The sequence below is a fragment of the Podarcis erhardii genome, assembly GCF_964252035.2.
Source record: "Podarcis erhardii genome assembly, chromosome: 4".
Taxonomy (NCBI): domain Eukaryota; kingdom Metazoa; phylum Chordata; class Lepidosauria; order Squamata; family Lacertidae; genus Podarcis; species Podarcis erhardii.
The window spans coordinates 8,553,601-8,576,650 of NC_138508.1; the positions used below are offsets into that span (position 1 = coordinate 8,553,601).

The 23,050-nt window shown below is 51.2% G+C and overlaps 2 protein-coding genes across 3 annotated transcripts in view; both read right to left on the reverse strand.

The window, feature by feature from the left end:
• Positions 1-6,475, reverse strand: part of ARHGEF17 (Rho guanine nucleotide exchange factor 17) — a 175,155-nt gene extending 168,680 nt beyond the window's left edge. Inside the window, exon 1 of the mRNA XM_081860000.1 lies at positions 29-6,475. Within this exon, the coding sequence (XP_081716126.1) occupies positions 29-3,922 (3,894 nt within the window). The 5' untranslated portion in view covers positions 3,923-6,475. The remainder of the gene's footprint in view (positions 1-28) is intronic.
• Positions 6,476-12,934: 6,459 nt separating this feature from the next.
• P2RY6 (pyrimidinergic receptor P2Y6) overlaps positions 12,935-23,050 on the reverse strand; it is a 56,515-nt gene continuing 46,399 nt past the window's right edge. For both annotated transcript variants that reach the window (XM_081860679.1, XM_081860680.1), the window contains exon 2: positions 12,935-15,012. In XM_081860679.1, the coding sequence (XP_081716805.1) occupies positions 13,985-14,956 (972 nt within the window). In that variant the 5' untranslated portion in view covers positions 14,957-15,012 and the 3' untranslated portion in view covers positions 12,935-13,984. The remainder of the gene's footprint in view (positions 15,013-23,050) is intronic.

A 23,050-nucleotide genomic window follows, 5' to 3' on the forward strand; every position in this document is an offset into this window, starting at 1 on the left:
TACCGAATTAAAATATCTTACAACTCACCACTTGCGGCTTGCTCCTGGCCAGGCCGACGCCCGGCTCCTCATGATGCTTCGGGCACCTGGGCAGTTTGGGCTCAGACGTGGTTGGCGTGGCGGGCGAGGATCTGGGCGTATCCACCGAGCCGGCGGAGGGCAGCTCACCGAGGGCCAAGATGTAGTGTTTAGTGACATCTTCCAACGAAGGGGTTTGGAGGACTGGGTAGGGCTTCGCGAGCGGGCGAGGGAGGTCCGGTGTGGCCCCGTGGACATTCTGGCTCAAGGGAGGGGGGGTGTTGGCGCCCGCGATGGGGATGAAGGTGGCAGGCTCGCTGGCGTGGCGGGTGTGCTTGGAGGGCGGCCTGGCTCTCCCCAGAGCGGAAGGGGCGACGGCGGGGGGCAGATCGGGGTCTTCCGCCCGGCCCTCCTGCGAGCTGGCCCTGTTGCTGCGCTTCTTTGAGCTTCGGCGGACGATCCTGGGTGACAACACCTCGGCCAGCTTCGGGTCGAAGCCGTAGCTCGGAGCCGAGTCGCCCGTGTCGTCCTCTGAAGCCGCCGGCAGGATGTGCTCGGACTGGGAGTACAGTTTCCCGCCATCGGCCTCCCTCACCTGGTCCGACAGGATGGGCTCGCTGCTGGAGGGGGGGATGCTCTGGTCCATCTCGCTAATGGGCTCCCCGGGGCCGTCGAAGCCAGCGCCAGACAGCTCTCCGCGGCGGCTGGGGTCGCTGAACGACTTCTTCTTGATGGTCTTCCCGTTGCCCTTCTCGTCGATCACTTTGTCCAGGGCGCCAGGTTGGCTGACGATGTTCTGGATCACGGTGCTGTAGTCTTTGACGCCTTCGCTACAGACCGACAGGTCGCTGGCGGCACTGGCGGCGCACTCGGAGAGAGCGACGGCAGAGGCCTCCGGCATCCCCGACTTGGAGCTCAGCGACCCCAGGAGGTTACTGTCGACGGAGAAGTTATTTGTGTCGTCCGTCAGGGAGGACCTCCTGTGCGGCATGGGGTCGCTCAAGGACCGGTAGGCCTCGCCGTTGGACTCGCCGTTGCTCCCGCTGCTGGACTCGGAGGTGCCGTTCCCCACCGACGGGAACTTCCTACGCCGGCGGAGAGCACTGGGCGTAGAAGGCGCCTCCAGCGCTGTCTTGGCGTTGGGAAGGGCCTCTTCGGCGGCGCCCAACTTCTCGCTGTTCGCTTTGGCTGTGTGGTTTGGAAAGCTCACCGCAGACAGGCTGCCTTCGCTTCCTCTTTGGTGCTTCCAGGCCGCAACTGACGGGTTAAGGTAACTGTAGGCAGGGCCTGTTTCGGGCTCGGTTACGATGCCTTCGTCCGTCATGCTGGATTCAGGGCCCGAGAGTTCCTCCAAAGACTTCCCGCCGGACAGGTTCCCTTCGGAGTCCGCCTTCCGCAAGCCCTGCCCGCGGCCTTCTTCCACAGCTCCCTCCTTCCACATTTCCAAATCCTCTCCTTTGCCTTCCGCGCTTCCGGCATCTTTTTGGTCCAGACCGAAGTTGTAATCGTGCTGGGAGCCGATCTTGCTTATCTTCTCGAAGACCTGCCTGGCTTCTTGGATGTACTGGTCTTGAATGACGACGGGCAACTCGCTGTCCTCGCCACCTCGGCCAATTCCACGGCCGCAAACAGCATCTTGGTCCCCGGCGTTGGTGAGGAGGAGCTCGGAGGAGCTCTGCTTCATCGCACTCTGGTGGAAGAGCCGGCGGGGAACGGGTTTGTCCGAATAGGTGAAAGACTTGGCCCGCCTCAGGGTCGCCGTGAGGTCTTTCAGAGTCGGCCGGCTGCCGCCCGGTGCCCACCGGTTTGGTGGCTGAGCCTCGCTTTGGGTTCTACCTACCAGCTGCTGTCCAGCCAGGCCATGCTGGTAACTTCTGCACCTGCCGCCAGCAAAGGCCTCTTCCTCCTCCTCCTCGAGTTGGCTGGCTCTGCCGTCCTTCCTGCTGGCCTTCAGATCCGAGAGGTCCGACTTCAGGAAGCTGAGCAGCGCCAGCGTCTCGGTCGCAATATCCGGGTTCGACATGGACTTCCTGTTCCTGGACTTCTCCGCTGCCTCCAGGCCGACGCCGCGCAGGTTCTCATACGGAGGGAAGTCCTGCTTGGCTCGGACGATCCCCAAGGGGAACTTGGGGCGGGCGCGGACCTGAGCCTGCAGCCGAGCGAGGCTGTCGCTTTGGTTGAAGCTCGGGGAGCGGAACAGGCCCGGACCCCCTTGCGAGCCCCTGCCTTGGCCAGGCCAGGCGGCCCCAAAGTGGTCCTCCTCTTTCAGCGTCTCGGTGCTGGAATACCTGCTGCTGCTTCGCGACCCGCAGGGGCTCGGGGAGAAAGGGGGAATGTTCACTTTGGAGACTCGGGAGACGAGTGGGAGAGTGGGCGCTGAGGAGAGGAGCCCGTGGTTGCCGAGCAGGGAGCTGTTGCCGCCTTCCAGCGGGCCTCGACCCAAGATGGGGCCCTCGCCTGCAGCTTTGGCCTCGCCCAGCAAGCTGGCGGTGCCTGAGGCCTTGACCTCGGGAGACGGCCTAGTCCTTTCGTCAGAGGGCAGGGAGAGGGTCTGCGCCAGGTCCTCCTGGGCCTTGAGGTACCACTCCATCCCCGCCACCAGCCCATCGCTGTCAGAGGCCTGTTCTTGAGGCAAGGGGTCCTTCTTTTTCTTCCGGAGTGAGCGCTTCCTGGGGGCGGCTAGGCGGTCCTCCTCCTCGCTCCCCGAGGACCTCTCATGGGGAGATCCGTGCCAGCCGTTGCCGCCAGGGGGGGAGCAGGCAGCTGGCTGGGGGGCCCCCTTGGGCCTGCCCATCAGCTCCTCCTCGCTGCTGGAAATCTCCCCTGGCCTGAAGTTGCTGCTTCCACCTTCGCCCAGAAGAAGGACGGCTGGAGAGGAGGAGGAGGAGGAAGAAGAGGACGAAGAGGCAGCTGGCAGCAGCGTCCAACTATGCCAGGAATGTAAACTCTCCCGAAGTTGCGGCGGCGGCTGCGGCAACTTCTCCGCCTCGATCCGGGGGGCGCCCCCGGCGGGCAGGCGGTGGGTCCGAAAGGGGATGCAGCTGCGCGGGGGAGGCGTCGGGGGGGCCTCCCGGCGCTGCTCCGCGACGCGGGGCCTCTCTTCCTCCCTGGGCCCGGGCGCCGCCCCATCGGGCAGGAGGCGGGGGGCGCCGTCCATGCTGCCCAGCAGGTGCCCCAGCTGCCCGGCTTGGTCTTGGGGGGCGCGCGGTGCCGCGCCTTCCTCGACGGCGTCGCCTCGGGGGCTTCCCTGCTGTTGGCGTCGAAAGCCGTCTCCGAAAAGTTTGCGCATCTCGGTCACGCTGGGCCAGTCGAGCGCCGCGTCTCCGCCTTTGGGGGGCTCGCTCAGTCCTTTCCCCCGAGGAGGAGGAGGCGGAGGAGGAGGCTGCTCGGCGGCGGCTGCCGGCGTCTCATCGGCGGGCCGAGCCGCCTGGTCTTCCCTGGCCCCGGCGCAGGTGGAGGAGCCTCCTCTCCCCGCGCCCGGCTCGCTCTGGGGCGCGCAGAAGCGCCGCGAAAGTTGGCGCACCGACGGCGACAGGCTCCGCAGGGCTCGGCCGCCCGGCAGCGGCGTCGGAGGAGCAGGATCCGGCCCGGGAGAAGGCGAGGAAGACGAGAGCTTGGCGACGCTGCGGGAGACGCTGAACGAAGCAGCTCGGCTGGGCGATCGCCGTCCGATGGGCTGTGCTGGCGACGGCGGCGGCGGCGGCTGCTGCTGCGCCCTGGCGCTTGGAGGCTGACCCTGGCACGGCTGGGCGCCCGGGCGCGCCGCCGCCTCCCGCTCCCCCCGGGGGCCGCCGATGCCGCCGCCTCCTCCGGCCCGCTCCTGGGGCCCGATCCACCTCTCGAGGCGCTTGCACGAGGCGCTCCGGGAAAGGGGGCTTCTCCTCCCGGCCTCCCCCTCCGCCATTGTTTTTACGCGCCCAGCTTTCCAAAGCTACCCCCGGAATCGCCCCCTTCCTGGCTCCCCCTCTCTCTAAACCGTCCGGGGCACCGCGCCGGCGCCCATCCGCGCTTCCTTTCCGCCGTGCAAAGAAAGTGGGGGCGGCCTTTTTGGGGGGGGGAAGCGGCAGAGAGAGAAAGAGGCAGATCTTGCAGCAGTCAAACTTCCAGGCAAGTTCGCGCAGTTTTGCAGTTCAGTTTTAAGCGGGGCGGGTGGACGGCTGCAGCAGCAGCAGCCCGCGCTGGATTTTGCAACAATGCAAAAAAAAGGGGGAGGAAGGGAGATCGCAGCCTTGCAGATTCGCTTTTTCCTTTTGCTCGATCCAGGCTCCCGGAGGAGGTCCAAGCGCCGTTTCCCCACCACCCGCGATCCGGACTTCTGGTTCGTTTCCTTCCCAGAAGAAGAAAGAAGATCCCGGTGGCTGGAGAAGCGGAAGGAAAGCCGAGGGTGATGGTTGCGACGCCAAACTTTCAGGCCCAGGAATCCGGCCGGCCCGTCGGATTCAAATGGAGAGCCCCCCGCCGCATCTCAGTGCAAAGAAGACGAAGAAGCGCCCTTCCAATTATGCGCAGGAATTCTCCGGGGTCGGGGGTGGGGGTCGGGGGGCCCTTCTCGCCATCGTGCATTTTTTAAAAAAATAAAATAATTTACAAAAAGTAATTTTAAAAAATGGTTGCAGAAGCCCCCGGCGGCGTTGCAAACGGCATCCCGTCTTACTCTCTCCAGCCGTTTGTTTGTTGTGTTTATTTTTGCGTGGTTCTTTTTTTTCCCTCTGCCTTTTTTTTTTTTAGCATTTCACATAAACTTTCCCCCTCAAGAGGCGTGGTTTCTTTTCTTTCTTTTTTTTAAAAAAGGAAGAAGAAAAGGGGGGTGGTCTTTTGCAAAGCAAAGTCTCTGGGAACATTTCTTGTGCAATTAAAAAGGGAGAGAGAGGAGGAGGAGGAGGAAACGAGGAGTCACCCCCCCCCTTTGTCTCTTCGGAAGGGATATTATATTTCGACTTCCAGGTCTTGCAGCCGCGAGACCCTGAAACCTCCTTGGAGCAGGCCTCGCAACTGCCATCCTATGCAAGGCTTGTTCCTAGGGGCATAGGATCGGGTTGTGCCAAAGCGTTGCGCTGCGAGAGTCGGTTCTGCAAACAAGCGCCCTTGAAAGCAGCTTGCTAAGCGCAGGAGGATCGTAAAAACTGCTTGCTGGATCCGACCCCAGGACTTATCTAAGCCAGCATCTGGCTTCCCACAGTGTCCCGCCAGACGCTTCAAAGAAGAAAGCCTGGAAGCGATTGCTCCCTCTACGATTGCTCCCCAGCAAACTGATTCTCAGAGGTAGACTGCTCCTGCACAGGGAGCTCCTCTGTAGCAATAGCCGTGACAAAAAGCCATCGGTGGGTCCGTGGATTTCAGTTTGGCTGCGCTGGCGGTGCACCCCAGCGGGAGCATCTCCTGCACCGAGTTGCCCCAAAAGCGAATCTCCAGCTGGGTTATGCCTTTGAGGTTTGTCAGTTCCCATTTCTCTGTTTAGAGGATGTGGCTTCCCGATCTGGGCCAAATCGGAGCTCTTCCTTTCCAAAGCTCCCTCCGTTTTTGAGGTAGCAAGTCAGGAATGGAAAGGGTGTGATCTTTGCTCCCTCCGCTGAAGTCGGTTCCAAAATTCCCATTGACTTTAATGGGCTAGGATTGCAGCCAAATATTTTAATAGTGTTGTTGCTTTTAACTCGTAAGGCCTGGGAAAGCCTGTTTCCTCTGGAAGCGATTTGGGCACCATCTACCGATTAAACTCTAGCAACTGTGCAGCTGTCTTCACTTTTGTGCATATACCTATATACACACACATGTTTGCTATCTTCCCTGCCTTTCTGGGGTAGGATATAAATAGACCCATTTCACAGACAGGAATTGAGAGTGAAATAAAACGTTTTGGCGTGTTAGGGAATCCTTTGGCCGAACCAGCGTTTGAATCCAGATCTAAATGCAAACTTTCAGCTGGTGTTTTGGGAAGGAGCAAATGGGTGTACTTTTAAGAAATACGGTTTATTAATTTTACTGTTTTTAAAGAAATCGGTTCTCTTTTTGGGCTTGCTGTATTTTGAAGAGCGGAACTGAGGACGCGAGGATGGCCGTTCAAAGCAAATAGATGCAATTGGGCTCAAAATTTACCCCTGAAAAAGAGGACATGTTCTGGGGGGGGGGGGAAGGGGACACATGGCAACCCTATTTGAATGCAGTGACTGCTCTAAGGCATCCCTGCTTAGCGTAGGTCTCTTTCATTGAAGACACACTTTCAAACATTAGCTTTCAAGTGGTCCGCAAGGCTGCAAGTCAAATAAAAATGGACTTTTCATCCAGCATGAATGAGAAGGTATGGTTGTAGAAGTGTATTCTGGAAAAGCTTCGCCTGTTGGTTTCTGCCTGTTGTATGGGTATTTTTAAAAAATTAAATAAAATTAGAGCACTGTTGCTCATTAAAAACACTTTTGCACCCACAGGAGCGAGCTCTGTGTCGAAGGCAGACCAAACAGTTAAACAGGTGGGTGCATTTTCTGCAAGCACATGTCACTTTTGAAGCACATTCTTTCCCTCAGAGAATTCTGGGAGATGTACGCCTTGCAGAACTACAGTTCCCAGAAGCCCCTTCTCAAACTACAATACCCAAAATTCTTTGGATGGGGTGTGTGTGAAATGTGTCTTAAATGTGTATAGTGCGTATGTCGTCTCGTCTCAGAGCAACCCCATGTTGCCCCCTCCAGACGCCATGATGGGAGTTGCAGTCTCAAGTAAGGCATTTATTGCATTTATATCCCCTCTTTTTCTCTCTCGAAGGAGCTCAAAGTCGGCAGACGTGGTCCTTGTCCCCCTCCTCATTTAATCTCTGCAACATCCCTGTGAGGTAGAATAGGCTAAGAGGCAGAGGTTTGCCCAGGGGGAGCGTTGCCACGGACAAATGGGGTTTTGAACCCTGCTCTCTCCCAGATCCTTGTCTGGCGCTCTGACCGCTGCACCATACTGCCTCTCATCCCTCAATACCTGGAGGGCTCCAGGTTTGCGAAGGCAGCTCCAATGAATTCACTTATCTGAAATAAATCTATATCGTTCTCCTTTGTATCACATTCGCCTCCCTCTATTGTACTTCCTGCACCAGATTAAAGGCTGTAAGCTATGTTGGGCCATGTTTGGCTGCAGGTGCTGAGGGGAGTCGGGAGTCCGTCAGCGTCTGTAAGAACACAGGCTGCCTGCCTGGGGTAGCTCAGTTGGTAGAACACGAGACTCTTAAATCTCTGGGTTGTGGGTTCGAGTCCTGTGTTGCATTGCAGGGGTTGGGCTAGATGACCGCCAGGATCCCTTACAGTTCTATGAATCAATGAATCCCCATCGCTGCCCTGTTATATACCCATGACTGGGAGGGCGACATCTCTGGGGCTTCTGCTGGGCTGGCTACCACTTCCGCATGGTTCTGGCAGGTCCCCTGCAAAGGTTTGTCAGGAATGAGCCATCAAGGCATTCCAGGAACGCCCAAGACTCTTGCCTGCTGTCAATGAGTTACTGATTAGAAGCTCTGCTCCCCATCTCTGATCTGAACCGATGTTCTCTGCTGGTGGCATTCGCTGGTTACACTATAACCAAACAGCATCTCCCGTAAAATGCTCCAAGGTCTCTTTTTTGGGGAGAGCAAAACAGCGGTTCCCCTGGTCCACACTTTCAGCCACACCAATTTTTTAATGGATAAGAAATACATCGGTGGGGACGGACGACAGCAACTCCTAGCAGCTTCTCTGAGGCTTTTACCCGTTTTCCGAAATAGGACGTCCCTATTTTCATCAGAGAAATGTTATCACAGAAAGGGACGCGGGTGGCGCTGTGAGTTAAACCACAGAGCCTAGGACTTGCCGATCAGAAGGTTGGTGGTTCGAATCCCTGCGATGGGATGAGCTCCCATTGCTCGGTCCCTGCTCCTGCCAACCTAGCAGTTCAAAAGCACATCAAAGTGCAAGTAGATAAATAGGTACCGCTCCGGCGGGAAGGTAAACGGCATTTCCGTGCGCTGCTCTGGCTTGCCAGAAGCGGCTTAGTCCTGCTGGCCACATGACCCGGAAGCTGTACGCCGGCTCCCTCGGCCAATAAAGCGAGATGAGCGCTACAACCCCAGAGTCGTCTGCCAGGGGTCCCTTTACCTTATTTTCATCAGAGAAATGTTGGAGGGGACATCTCTTATCACAGAAAGGATGGAGGGCGTGTGAGCTGACTCATAGCCACCACACCCCAGGAAAAAGGCAAAGGATGTTAGGGGTCAGGTGGGGTCTGGGGAGTAGAAGGGAAATTGGACGCTAGCGGGTCGCCCTCTCCTCAAAAGTAGACTTCCGAGAACCACTCCTTACAACAACCCTGTGAGGTAGTTTTGTCTGAAACACAAATGATGGATTTGATAATGCCTAGGGACCTGGGTAATCTATTTGAGCCTGGGTTTCCCATGTGCAACCACAAAGATGCTCCAATGTGCTGTTCTCTTCCTCTAGCTGTAAACTGCCTTTATCAAGCAGTTGGTCCCTTACCTTTCCTGCCCCGACCTGGCCACAGTGATCCATGCAACGGTCACCTCCAGGCTTGACTACTGTAACTTGCTCTACGTGGTGCTGCTCTTGAAGCTGTCCCAGAAACTCCAGCGGGTGCAGAATGCTGCAGCGAGGCTCCTCACGGGGTCCCTGCCATGGGAGCATATTCACCCAGTGCTTTTCCAGCTGCACTGGCTCCCGGTGGAGTACAGGGTCAGGTTCAAGGTGCTGGTTTTGACCTTTAAAACCCTTCACGGCCTAGGACCCTCATACCTACGGGACTGCCTCTCCCAGTATGCCCCACAGAGGACCTTAAGGTCCATAAATAGCAACACCCTAGAGGTCCCTAAGGAAGTCAGATTAGCCTCAACCAGAGCCAGGGCCTTTTCAACTCTGACTCCAGCCTGGTGGAACGCTCTGTCTCATGAGACCAGGGCCCTGCAGGATCTGATTTCTTTCTTCGGGGCCTGTAAGACAGAGTTGTTCCACCTGGCCTTTGGCTTGGAGTCAGTTTGATTCCCTCCCCCTCTTTCTTTTTTCCTTTCTCCTCCTGTGAAGAGGCTGCATTTTAATGTTTTAATGTTGTATTTTAATCTTGTTTTTAAGTTGTATTTCAATCAACTTGATTTTTTTATTGGTTGTTAGCCACCCTGAGCCCAGTCTTGGCTGGGGAGGGCGGGGTATAAATAAAATTTACTATTATTATTATTATTAGACACCCCAGAGGTTCAAATTGTTCCACACAAAAAGCTATTGAATATAGAAGTGCCCCACCACCACCACAGACACCGTACAATTTGCTTGAACGTTTGTGAACATAACAAAGCTGGACAAATGTGAGAGATGCAAGCAGGAGAACTCTTTTTATTTAGAGAGGACCATAGGAAGTTATACAAACACCGTTCCCTGCCCCAAGGAGCTTACAAAGACATTCTCAAAGGCATTCACAAATCCTCAACCCACAACAGCAAACAGCAAGGACACACAGGAGGGGGGAAATTCAAGCAAGACAGCTAGTTATTTATAGAGATGAAGCTTGAAAGGAAAAAAGTAAATACTGGGAACATCTTGCAATGGGAGGCGTAATATTTTGCAGCATTCAAATTCACCTACATGGGTACAGAGACCGTTTGCAAAGCAAGGCGTCGCTTACTCTGAAACTTGCGGGGTGAAAAGCGAGAGGGAGGCGTCGACAGGCAGAGGGCAGCCCCCCGCCCCCCAAGATCTGCAGTTCTGAAATGAAAAATCACAACACCAGCCATGGGCCCTAGCGAGCCTTGAACAAGCTCAGTAGGTACAGAAAGGGAAAGGACTGGGAGGAGGAGGTGTCGGAAGATGGAAAGGGAACAGGGCTTCGTGAGCGGGGAGATTCTGTGCTAGAGAGAAGTAGAGAACCAGAAGTGGAAGCGGACCAAGAGGCAGAGATGAGTCCCACTGGTGAAGAGTCCTACGTGTCTCTCCCTCCTGCTGCAACACACTCCCCTTCCATCCTGGTCTCCCAGTACTAGAAGAGGCATGCAGAGAGCGGAGGAGAGGTTGGCTACACGCAGGCGCAGTCTCCAATTGCTTCAAGAGGACTTGGATGGCTGTGCGGTGGAGGGGACTTTCAACCTTGGCAACTGATCCGTAGGTGACCCAGGCCTATCGGGGATGCGCTGCTGTACCCATTAGGCCTGACACTCCACTCAGCCTGTGCAGATTGTGTTCTTGCTAATAAGAAGTTAACTCCTACTTGCATAGTGCAATTTGCTGCTTTCTCGCTCCTTGCAGGCCCTGGGGTTGAATGTGGCCTTCCAGCCCTCTTCACCTGGCCCTGGGGACTCTCCTCAGGCCACCCCCCTCCCCAGCCGCACCCAGCCAAATCCCTGCTTTGCTTCTCCCATTAATGTCTCTGCCTGATTTTCAGATGCGTCCTCCAACTCTGATGAATTCTTGCTTGCCTGGGAGATGGATGTTTTGTGTGTGTGGAGAATTAAGTCTGGAATATAAGAGGTCAAAGTCATATAGGTTATCTTGCCCCGCAGCCCATTTTGCTTCCAGCTCCACCTATTCCTGGAATGTGGATCCTGTAAGGTTGCTCAGAAGGATTTGTGGCTATTGGGATGAAAAAGGTGCCCCCACAACCTGGAGTTCCTCAGCAGGAGGGACTGAATTACCTAGCGGAAGCTGCAACACTTCCTGCTGGGTGGTACTTAACTCCTGTAAAATTGGCAAAGATATCTCATAATAGTGATAATTTATGTTGGAAATGTAAAGAAGAAGAAGGTACTTTTTATCATATGTGGTGGACCTGCCCCAAGGTGAAAGACTTCTGGGAGAAGATTTATAATGAATTGAAAAAAAATGTTGAAATATACATTTATTAAGAAACCAGAGGCCTTTCTTCTTGGAATAACAGGTCTGGAATTGCCCAAGAAAGATGTTAGACTGTTTTTGTATGCCACAACCGCAGCTAGAATTTTGTTAGCTAAGAAGTGGAAAACACAAGAAGTCCCAACAGTGGAGGAATGGCAGATGAAGATGATGGACTTTTCGGAGCTAGCCGACCTGACTGGAAGAATCCGCAACCAGAAGGAGGAGGACTACCAGGAGGAATGGATGAAATTCAAAGACTATTTAGTTAAATATGTTAAGATAACTTAATTGGAAAAAATTGCAAATACCAGATAGGCTTAGGATTTAAATATGTAATGTTAGAGAATAGCATGTTTAAAGTTAAAATGAAAAGAAAGATGTTAAGTGACTAAGTTAATTTTATGAGAAAATTGATTTTGGAAAACTGTTACAATGATATACACCGAAATTCAGCCAGGGGGATTTGAGGAAGTCACTTAATAATGTTACTAAGATTGGATTAAGTACAATTAAGATGTATGTTTGTTAAATTTTTTTGGAAAATCAATAAAAAAACACTTCCTGCGGGGGGGGGCAGGGGAGATGCGCTGCAACATTTTGTTGCAGGTAACACTTGTTCCACATGCATTTGGACAAGGAATGAAATAGTAGTTGAAGGCAAAGGGCAGAGAAAAATACATATGGGAAGATTGGCTCTGGTGGGTTGCTTGTTTGTTTGTTTGTTTGTTTGTTTGTTATTTCCATTTACTGCATATCCCACCTTTTTCTCCAAGGAGCTCAAGGTGGTGTATATGGTTCCCCCCGGGATTCGAACCCTGGTCTCTCAGGTCCTAGTCTAACACTCCAAGCACCACACCAAACTGGCTACCACGGGGCTGCCATGAATGGCACCCTTCCTGGTGCTGCTGGGTTTGGAAAACAGATGCAGGTTTGCCAGGGAGAAAGAACCACATCGGTCCTTAAGACTGGCTGGATCTTGCAAGGAGTCCTCCTGGCACAGGTAAAGGGACCCCTGACCATTAGGTCCAGTCATGACCGACTCTTGGGTTGCGGTGCTCATCTCGCTTTATTGGCCGAGGGAGCCAGCGTACAGCTTCCGGGTCATATGGCCAGCATGACTAAGCCGCTTCTGGCAAACCAGAGCAGCGCACGGAAACGCTGTTTACCTTCCCGCCGGAGTGGTACTTATTTATCTACTTGCACTTTGATGTGCTTTTGAACTGCTAGGTTGGCAGGAGCAGGGACCGAGCAACGGGAGCGCACTCTGTTGCGGGGATTCGAACCACCAACCTTCTGATCGGCAAGTCCTAGGCTCTGTGGTTTAACCCGCAGCGTGAAAGCAGCGTGCAAAAGAACAGACAGGTAAACTGAGCCAGGGCAATGGGGGAAAACAAACAGGCTGGGGGTAGAAAATCTCAGATTTGCCCCCTGCCTTAGGCACCTCTTTGTGGCTGCCAGGACGGCTCCCTCGGGTCGTGCGCCTAGCTGGCCTTTTGCTTGGCTGAAATATGTCTTTAAATGGCAACGATGGCTCTGATGTGCCTGAAAGGAAAGATGCATGTGCAGAAATGCCTACATTTTTATCCTACTTTTCCTTGAAAGGGCTCAGAATAGTGTGCAGAGTTCTCTCCCTCCACCAACCTGGCTCGTCATGGCCTCACAAACAACCCTGTGATGTGCATTGTGGTGAGAGGAAAAGTGCCTGCAGTACCAAGTGGGGATTTGAACCCAGCCCCCCCCCCCCCAGTTATTATCGTCTCTCTAACCACTACACCGCGCTTCCTACTGTGTTGACTCCAGCAGCCTGGTCTCACAGGGACCGACCAGACGCTTATGAGTAGCCCACAAGCAAGACCTGAGCTCAGCAACACTCTCCTCACTTGTGATTCCCAGCACCTGGTATTCAGAGGCACCGTGGATTTCATGAGGGCTAGGAACTTGCCTGATTTATGGGTTAGCAAGGAAAAGAGAAAGCCGGCATTCTTCCGAAGGCCGATTCCACAGCGCAACTCTCTCGTAAAGCTCACAAGGAGGTTCCCACACAAAAGTTGCTCAGACAGGAGCTGGTACATATTAAGTTGAACTTCCAAGCCTGAAATTTATTACATCTTCTAAAAGAAATGACAACAAATCAATCAACACTGGTGGTTTTTCAACGGGGTCCCTTCAGAGAAACGTGGCGATGGAGGACTCGCCGGACGGGACAACGCCCCATTTCTCAGTTCATCGCAGCAACTTGGGGGGGTTGCATTTGTTTGCTGATGTCCATTCTCCGGTTGGAGATCTGTCGTAGAAGGATCTGTTCACAGCTCATGCTTGGAACCCCCTGATTTCAGATCTGAAAGACTAGGACTCCTTTCTCAGTGAAAAGGTAATAATACTGTTTCTTGAACAAGGCCTGGGTGACCCCCCAAGGCTTTAAACAATTAAGCGATGACCCCCCCACCCACCCACTCCTGGTCACCCAGAGCCAATTCAGTCTGTCTGGAATATCTCACTAAAGAGATCCTCTCTCAGGATCCTCTCTCCTTCAGCTGACGTAGCCCAGTGGCAGAACGTCTTCTCAGCATGCAGAAGGTCTCAAGTTCAGTGTCCAATGGCATCTCGTTTATTCCTGCATTGCAGGGGGTTGGACTAGAGGACCTTTGGGGTTCCCATCCAGTTCTGCAATTCTATGATTTCCAGGTACGACTCCAGCCAAAAACCCTGGGGATCTGCTGCCAGTCCAGATAGACACGACTGCGCCAGGTGGACTGGCAGAGTGACTTGGGAGAAGGTGGCTTCGATGTCCCTGACTTTAAGCCAGTCGCATTTCTTCTGTTCTTCCGCCACTCAATTCTGGGTGCATGGCGGTACGAAGGACCATTGGCGCCGGCCACGGGCAGCAGATATCTCCCAAACCAGCAGGAGCGAATCCTCGCAGCCCTAAGGCAAGGAAGAGAGGCAGAGCATCCCAGCGGTCCATTGTTCACACAGTGACATTCTCCCAAGGCCTTCCAATAGGGTTGGCATGGCAACCAGAGTTAGGCCTCTGAAGCCGCGCTAGGCCGAGCTGTCCCTCTGGTGCCCGGTGCCATGCAGACGGGGCGTCGCCAACCCTCCCTTGGCACAGGATCACGGACGCTTCCTCACGAGTCGTGCTTCCACTTGGAGCTGACTTTATCCAGCAAGTGGCGGGTGCTCTCGCGAAACTTGCGCTGGGTGAAGTAGAAGAGGATGGGATCGAGGACGCTGTTCATGCTGGCGAATGGCCGGGTGCACTTGTAGACGATGGCAAAGGCTTGCCGGGTGAGGCAGGGCACTTCGGGGATGGAGCGGATGATCAGGTAGAGCGTCTTGGTGAGGTGGAAGGGGAAGAAGCTGATGGCGAAGACGAGGACCACAATGACGATCATTCGTATGGCCTTGTCCTTCTTCTTGCGGACAGCCAGACCGATCATCTCGTCCTTCTGGCACAAGATTTTAGTCATGCAGCAGTAGCAGCCCAAGATCGAGACAAAGGGGATCAGGAAGCCCGTGACCGTCAAGGTGATCCCATAAGGGAAGTAGCTGGCAGAGCGGTCCGGCGGGCTCAGGTCGTAGCAGACAGTCCGGTTCCTCTGGATCCCGGTGGCGGCAAAGACGAAGGTGGGCAGGCACTGGGCGACCACCAGGAACCACACAACCCCACAGACCACCCAGGTGAAGCCTTTGCCCCTCTTCTTGTGCCAGGTGGAGAGCGGGTGGCAGATGCCCAGGTAGCGCTGGATGCTGATGCAGGTGAGGAAGAGGATGCTGCCGTGCAGGTTGGTGTAGAACTGGAAGCGCACAAACCGGCAGGTGAAGTCTCCGAAAGGCCAGTAATCCTTCTGGGAGTAGTTGTAGATGAGGAGAGGCAGGGAGCAGACATAGAGCAGGTCAGCCACCGCCAGGTTCAGCATGTAGATGGTGGTCCGCGTCAGAGACTTGCGCGACAGCCAGATCTGGGCGATGACGATGAAGTTCAAGGGCAGCCCCAGGACGAAGACCACCGAGTAGACCACGGGCAGCAGGATCTGCTTGAACTCCTCGTGGTAGGTGCACGAGTCCTTGCCGCCGGCGGAGGAGGTCAGATTATCCATGCCGTAAGCTCCTGGGCTTGGATTGAGCCCTGGGTTGTCCTCAAGGCAGCTAGGATCTGTGGACAAGGCAGAGAGAGGGTCAGGTGTTTGAGCCCTGTGCTGGGCAAAAGATTCCTTAGTAAAAATATTGATAAGTTCACGAATATTACTGGCCCAGAGATGGAAAGAAGACAAAGTCCCTAGCAGAGAGGAATATGGCAAACCAAGCTGTTGGACTATGCCGAAATTGCAAAACTGACCAGAAAGCTCAGGGACCAAGAAGACCAAAACTTTAATCAAGAATGGGGAAAAAAATTACAATTTACTTGAGAGACAATTGCAGGCAGGTGAAAACATTAGCAGGATTGCAATAACACTTGTAATGTAGAAATTACTACTATGGACAAATTGGAGAGACATAAAACTTGGATGATGAAATAATATACAGTGGAAAAGGTTGATAACAGGACCCATGAAGGGGAAGGTGGGAAGTCTTAGAGATACGGAGAAATCTCTAAATATGGATATGTATTTGGTAATGTACACTTGTAAAATAAAAATCATTTCATTCAGATAGATAGATATTAAAAAACACACAAATTAATACATTTCCCAATTAATAGTCAATTTACATTATCCCCCAAAAAGTTTTTGATTGAGTTTCCACTGAAATGAGGCTGCATTTTAATATTTTAATGTTGTATTTTAATCTTGTATTTTAAGCTGTATTTCAATCAATTGTTTTTATATTTGGTGTTAGCTGCCCTGAGTCCGGTCTTGGCTGGGGAGGGCGGGGTATAAATATTATTATTAATACTATTCTTATTATTATTACCATCATCATCATCATCATCATATTGAGCCTCACATTGGGCGCAAACTCAGCCCCCCAGGTGTTTTGGGACTACAATTCCCATCATCCCCGACCACTGGTCCTGTTAGCTAGGGATGATGGGACTTGTAGTCCCAAAACATCTGGAGGGCCGAGTTTGCCTATGCCTGCACTAGTTGATCCTCGTAGTCCCTTCCAACTCTACAATTCTAGGATTCTTGGATTCGAATACATGTTTATTTCAGTGGAGGCTGGTCCCTGTAAAAATAAAAACCCAGTCAGACCTGCTGCAATTGGGAAACACATCTCCTGGTTTAACTTTCGCTTGCCAGCAGATGGCACCCGTGTGACGCACAGGGAGAGAAAGTCCGGGCGATAAACAGGCAAGGGGGGGCGTGCTAGAGATCAAATTTGTGCTGCACCTGCATCTGAGCTGCTCCTGCTACAGAGTGATGCATTCACAACCCCATCCATTTATTTATATCCCGCCTTTTCCCCAGGCCGGGACTTGAAGAGGCTTGCAACACAGATCAAATGCAAAAAGCTAACTCCATATGCACTGTATTTGTTAAAACGTAATTAAATGCCAGAATACGTTGACTGAATTGACTGAAGCAGCATTCAAAAGCCTGCACATTCTTACAATTACAGGTCATGCAAAAAGGATGTCATTTAGTAATATTAAAATACAAACCCAAAAAACACTGCAAGTACACCTAAGTACACGTAACTGCAGGGGTGTGTGTGTGTGTGTGCATATTCTTCTAGTTTACTCACTGCCTCTGTCTCCTTCCCCTGTCTGCCGCCTCCTCTTGTGTCAAATTTACTTCGTTTCATCATTACATTTCTATCCCGCCCTTCGTCCCAAAGGAGCTTGCAGTTTCAGTTTGGAAGCTTATTGGGGCAGGGACCTATCCCCCTGTTGTTGGCACAGCACCTTTCCTACCGCTGGCATGTAGATCTCAGAAGGGAGTGCTTTTTTGAGCTCTGAACTCAGTGCAAATCCTGGCGCTGGCCCACATGCCCTACTGACGCATCTAAAACTCAAATCGTTTCCTAGGCTGAAACCTTTAGTGTTCCCTGCGGGCCCTCTAGAAAAAAACTACAGCTGGGTGGCCAGAAGTCCACTTAATCAACACAAAAAGTCCCCAACATCACCACCAACATTATTTACTGGGGTTCTTACCCTAACCCTTGACCATAAAGTCCCAGGGCGCTTCTTCTGTCTCTTTATGGCGACACTGGTGCTACTCTGAAGGAACAGAACTCCAAAAGAAAAGCGATCCGTACCACTTTCGGCAAACGACGGAGCCTAGCAGCATGCAAGGCACATGGGTTTGCATGCCGAGTCCCCCCACCCCCCGTGGAAATTATGATGCATGACACAATTATTAAGGTTAATGGGCTAAAAAAGGCCACAACTTTATTGGTTACAGGTGATGAGCGGTATTGGCTTAGGCATTGGTCCTAACCGACTATATCCAGCTTCAGCCCATCCACTTGAAGTCCGGAAAGCGTCAACCACCAGTAATAATAATAATAATAATTTTTTATTTATACCCTGCCCTCCCCAGCCAAGGCCGGGCTCAGAGTGGCTTACAAGCAATAATAAAAACAAGATGAATGATTACAACTTAAAAACAAAAATAAAATACAACATTAAAATAATGGAACATTAAAATATTAAAATGTAGCCTCATCGCAGGAGGAGAAGGAAAAAAAAAAAAAAAGAGAGAGGGAGGGAATCAAATTGGCTCCAAGCCAAAGGCCAGGCGGAACAACTCTGTCTTACAGGCCCTGCGGAAAGAAATCAGATCCTGCAGGGCCCTGGTCTCATGAGGCAGAGCGTTCCACCAGACTGGAGCCAGAGTTGAAAAGGCCCTGGCTCTGGTTGAATCTAATCTAACTTCCTTAGGGCCAGAGACCACTAGGGTGTTGCTATTTATGGACCTTGAGGCTCTCCGTGGGGCATACCAGGAGAGGCGGTCCCGTAGGTACGAGGGTCCTAGGCCGTGAAGGGCTTTAAAGGTCAATACCAGCATCTTGAACCTGACCCTGTACTCCACTGGGAGCCAGTGTAGCTTGAAAAGCACTGGGTGAACATGCTCCCATGGCAGAGACCCTGTGAGGAGCCTCGCTGCAGCATTCTGCACCTGCTGGAGTTTCTGGGACAGCTTCAAGGGCAGCCCCGCGTAGAGCGAATTACAGTAGTCAAGCCTGGAGATGACCGTCGCATGGATCACTGTGGCCAGGTCGGGGCGGGAAAGGTAAGGGACCAACTGCTTGATGCGGCGAAGGTGGAAAAATGTCGCCTTAGCTGTTGCTGTAACCTGCGCCTCCATGGAAAGGGAGGTGTCAAGGATTACACCCAAACTCTTAACGGAAGGCAATGGTACTAATTGGGCCCCCGCAAGAGAAGGGAGTTGGTCCCTCATCCCCATGCCATCCCGACCTAGCCATAGGTCCTCTGTCTTCGAAGGATTTAGTTTCAATCGGCTCCCACGAAACCATCCAGCCACAGCTTCCAAGCATCTGGTCAGTGTGTTCGGGGTCGAGTCGGTGTGGCCATCCATCAGCAGATAGAGCTGAGTGTCATCAGCATATTGGTGACAGCCCAGCCCAAAGCTCCGGATAATCTGGGCAAGGGGGCGCATAAAGATGTTATGTAGGGGGAGTCCTGCTGATGCACATCAACTAGGAACTCCCCCGGGGTCATTGCTCAGGGTGTGCCTTAGGCCCTCACCTCCCTAGGCTTCGGACAGAAGCACGCCCCCTGGAATCCTTTAGCGGACTACCCTTCAATATGTGGGGCAGGTGATGGCGCTACCTTCCCTTTTCCATCGACAGAACAATACCAATGCCTAACCGCCAATACCCAGAAAGTTGTGATGATTTGCTACGAGGGAGGCGAAAGCCAAGTGGCTGGTGCCAATTTGCCAAGTCTAGCCATGTAGCACCCTGCTTGTGGTTAACGCTTAGCTGGAATGAAATATTCAACGCAGCAATAGAGAAATTAAAATAGTAATTTATTTGTCAGACAAATAAATAAGAGGCTCAGTGGTACATGGTTACCAAGCTCTGGCCTGGCCTCCTGCCATTCTGGCCAGCACTTATATTCCCTTAATCCAGCCCCCTTTGCTCCTCCTGTGGCTGCCTCTGTCCAATCAGCCTGGTTGAAATTCCTATTGGCTGTTTGCTAGAGCCAATCACAAAAGATACACCCACAAGAGATACACCCATTTCCTTGCCCTTATAAGGGAGACAAAGAGCTATATATATGACATATAAGTAATAATATATCTTACATGGAATCTTAATTACCAGCTCACCTCTTGCCCTTCTTGCCCTATTGCCTTATAAAACAAATGTTTAATCTTACATTTTATGTTCAACAGATGTCAAGGATCTTGAGTTTCACATCAACATTGAAAGATTTCCTTCATTTAATGTTTCTAAACAAAATGCCTGACAACTATATATCAAGACTGCTTAGATGGCGTCTTCTGTCTGGCAGGGTGGGGGGCTGGTGGCTGACTTAATTTCAGGATAAATACAACTTTTACAACCATAAGAATCTAGCATTCCTTAAATCCTTTGCATAATTACATTTAAGCCAATATATTTAAGCTAATATATTTCATACATTTATCATAGGTAGCCTCTTAAAAGAATAAAGCTTTTCAAAGTAAAAAGGAAGGAACTCAATAAAACACAGCTTTTAAAAGAAGCCTCTTCAGTTTGCACCTCCCCCTTTCCCCCTCCTCTCCAGCCTCAAAATAAAATAGGAAGAAGCTGCTTCTTCTGCCAAGCCAGTTGCCTTTCCAACATTTAACACATTTTAACCATTTTTAACTCTCTCAGTTTAAGAAAGAATGGCTTTAGAAGAGACTTCCCCAAAAATGCTCTCTTTCTTTCTAGCTAAATGTTTTTCTTTCCATTTGCTCCTGGCCTTTCAACCTTAGAAAGAAGATCTGGCTCATTTTACTGGGAGGCACATTGGTATTATCTTCCCCATTCCTAATGGTGTTTTCTCAGCCTTGGGGCAGCATATGTAATTCTCCCTTTTTATGACTTTGAGAATTGTTTTTCTACTATAAATCAATGGGGCCCTTCTTGTCTTAGGAGGAAAAACATCTTGCCAAGGTTCTTTTAGGCAGCTGGTCTTTTGCCTGGCATGAAACATTTGAAAATCCTTTTTTAAGCTCATTTTTAAATACAAGCCTTGATTGAAATATATAGAAGCTTTGATAAAAATGCAGGCTTATGGTTAGGTGCCTCATTCCCCCCTTTCAAGCTCAAGGACCTTCATCCCAAGTGTCCTTGATAGCTTGACCTTCATCATATTCCTGAGGTAAAGCTCTGTATAGGGCCATGATATGAGGTAGAGTTTCATTTGAAACCATCTTGCTAATTGTACTTCTAAAACATGAAATGATACATGGCATCATACATAAAACCAATACTACTACTGTCAAGAAAAACAAGCAAGACAATAGTATCCCTTTGAGTCCTGTGACATTAGGTAACCAATTGGTGAGCCATCCCATATCCCATCCTTCCCATGTTTGTACTGGGACATGTGCTATATTCTCCATCTTTGTGGCCAACACACGGATTGCCTCACCATTATCAGAAATGTTAAAGCAACAGGCATTCCCTGTCAAGTTCAAGACTCCACATAGGCCTCCCTGCCTGGCAAGTACATAATCCATTCCCATTTTCAGCTGCAAAATGGCGGCTCTACTTTCATCCAACTGTTGTGCAATAAGTCTCAAACTCTGGGCCGTTGCATTGGTTACAAGTTCCACTACTGCTTGCAATCGAATTATTCTGTTTAGATTATAAATAGGATCCCGTGCCCCTTGTATGAGCTCACCAGGATTCCAGGAGGCAGGATCATAATAGGCTATAATGCGCTCTGGTGGCCAATCATCAGTACCGCTCCAACTTTGGGTACTTCCTCCTGCTATATGAGAAATATCAGCATTCCTTCGTGTTCGCCTGGCCGAACTAGTGGGCATAATCCACATTGGTGGTAATACCCAACCCAAGAAACAAGTCCCACTCCATTTGGAAGGGAGTTTCTTGTACGCCCATTCTCCACATATCCACCACAACCATCGGGTCTGAGGTTTTTGGTACGGGGAGTACAGAAGGCGAAATACCAAAAGGGGTAGAGAGTTTACAGTGCAGTATGTTAGATTGCCTTCTTCTGTCACAGTTATGTTCCACACCACTTTCCATGCATGAATAAAAGGAGGTGCACAGGGCAAGGCATTCCGAGTTCGATAGGTAGTACCGTGTGCCCAGGTATGACTATTCTTCTTATAATCCCAAGTATAGTGACAATGAGAAGAGCCTATCATGGGAGAATCAGCTGCATCTGATGATTTATGTACACAGAATTCCCCTTGTACAGGTATAACTCGTAATGGTTTAGTTGAGTTCCATCCGGGGAAATTCTGTATTTCAGTTTGGTGTGGCATTTCGCTTACCATACCAATAGCATCTAATGGTATCGGTAATAACGGCATACCTCCCTCTGAATCATCTGGCCCAAGAGAGCAAACAAGGCAATTGGTCCTATTTGCAACATTAGCTACCATTTCAGCTAAACCTACCCACATATTGTGGTCATGGCTGAATCCATATTTAGCCAATTTGGTCAGATTCAAGGACCCTTCCCCTTCCCAAGGGATCAGGATTAATAATAAAATCATGTTGATGTCTAGTATATACATTCCTTCCACAAAAGATTACCTTATTATGATAGCAAATAATTATTAGCCCCAATATAATTCCCCCAGTGACAGAAATGGGGAACCACCAAGACCAAAACATATATCCCGAGGATCCCCAATGAGTAATATCTCTGATAATTGTTCCACAAGGGGGGCAGTCAATCAATTGTATTAGAGAATCTTTCCGTTCACAGTCGCTGGTTCAGACGCTCCTCAAGCTTCAGGCGTGCGCAGGTCAGCCAGCTTCCAGGTTGTGGCTGCAGCAGGCCGGTCGTCAAATGTTGCCCGTGACCTAGCCCGTTCCCGGTAGGGCTAGATACAGGGGTTTTTGGAGAGAGTTAGTTTTAAAGGATTAGAGGGGTCACCTTTGCACGTCCAACTGCCTTCAGACTTCTTCAAACGAGAGTGATGAATCCAGGGGGTCACCTCAGCTACCTTCACCGCTGTTGGAGTAGAGAGCAAGACGGTGTAAGGTCCACGCCACTTAGGTGCAAGTGGATCGCGTTTCCACTCTTTCACCCATACGCTATCGCCAGCCTGGAACTGATGAATCGGCTCGGCAATGCTGCACGGCGTGCGCTCGAGGGCCCACCTGTTAAGAGAAACAAAAACACGGGAGAGAGATTGCACTTGTTCCTGTGTCACATGGTCTCCTATTTGTTTAAGGTCAGCTGGAATATCCTGAACAAAGGAGGGCGGTCTCCCATACAGGAGCTCAAAAGGTGACAACTTAAGTCTTTTTGTGGGTGCACACCGAACACGAAACAGTGTTATGGGTAACACATCTACCCATCCCAATCCCGTTTCCTGGGTTAATTTTGCCAATTGGGTTTTCAGAGTCCGATTCATTCTTTCAGTTTTCCCTGAACTCTGAGGCCTATATGCTGTATGCAGTCTCCATTTTACTTGTAGGACTCGACATACATCTTGTACTACTTGATCAATGAACGCTGGCCCATTATCACTTCCAATGCATCTAGGTAATCCAAACCTTGGGATCAATTCAGTGAGGAGTCTTTTAGTTACCTCTCGTGCCTTTTCAGTTCGGGTGGGAAAAGCTTCAACCCATCCGGTAAGAGTATCTACAAACACAAGGAGATACTTGAATCCCTTAGAAGGGACCAGCTCTGTGAAGTCCACAATTAGGCTTTCCATGGGGACGTATCCCACATGCTGAATTCCAGGAGGTTGTACCGGTCCCTGCCTGGGATTGTTTTTAGCACAAAGAACACATTTCTGTGAAATGCAAGTTGCTAATTGTGATAGATTAATAATATACAACTTCCGACTGAGACTCTCTCTAGTTGCAGTACCGCCAAGGTGAGTAGATTCATGATAATTTCTTACAATTGTGCCTGCTAGATGATGAGGTACATAAATCCTATTGTCCGGCAGGATCATCCAACCGTCCTTCACAACTGCTCCTTCCTGTTCAGCCCACTTCCTCTCTTCTGGGGTATAGTGAGGTTTAACTTCTTCTGGAACTACCTCTGGTATGAGGGCTGCTATAAATCCTCCCACAGGCTTTTGGGCTGCCTCTCG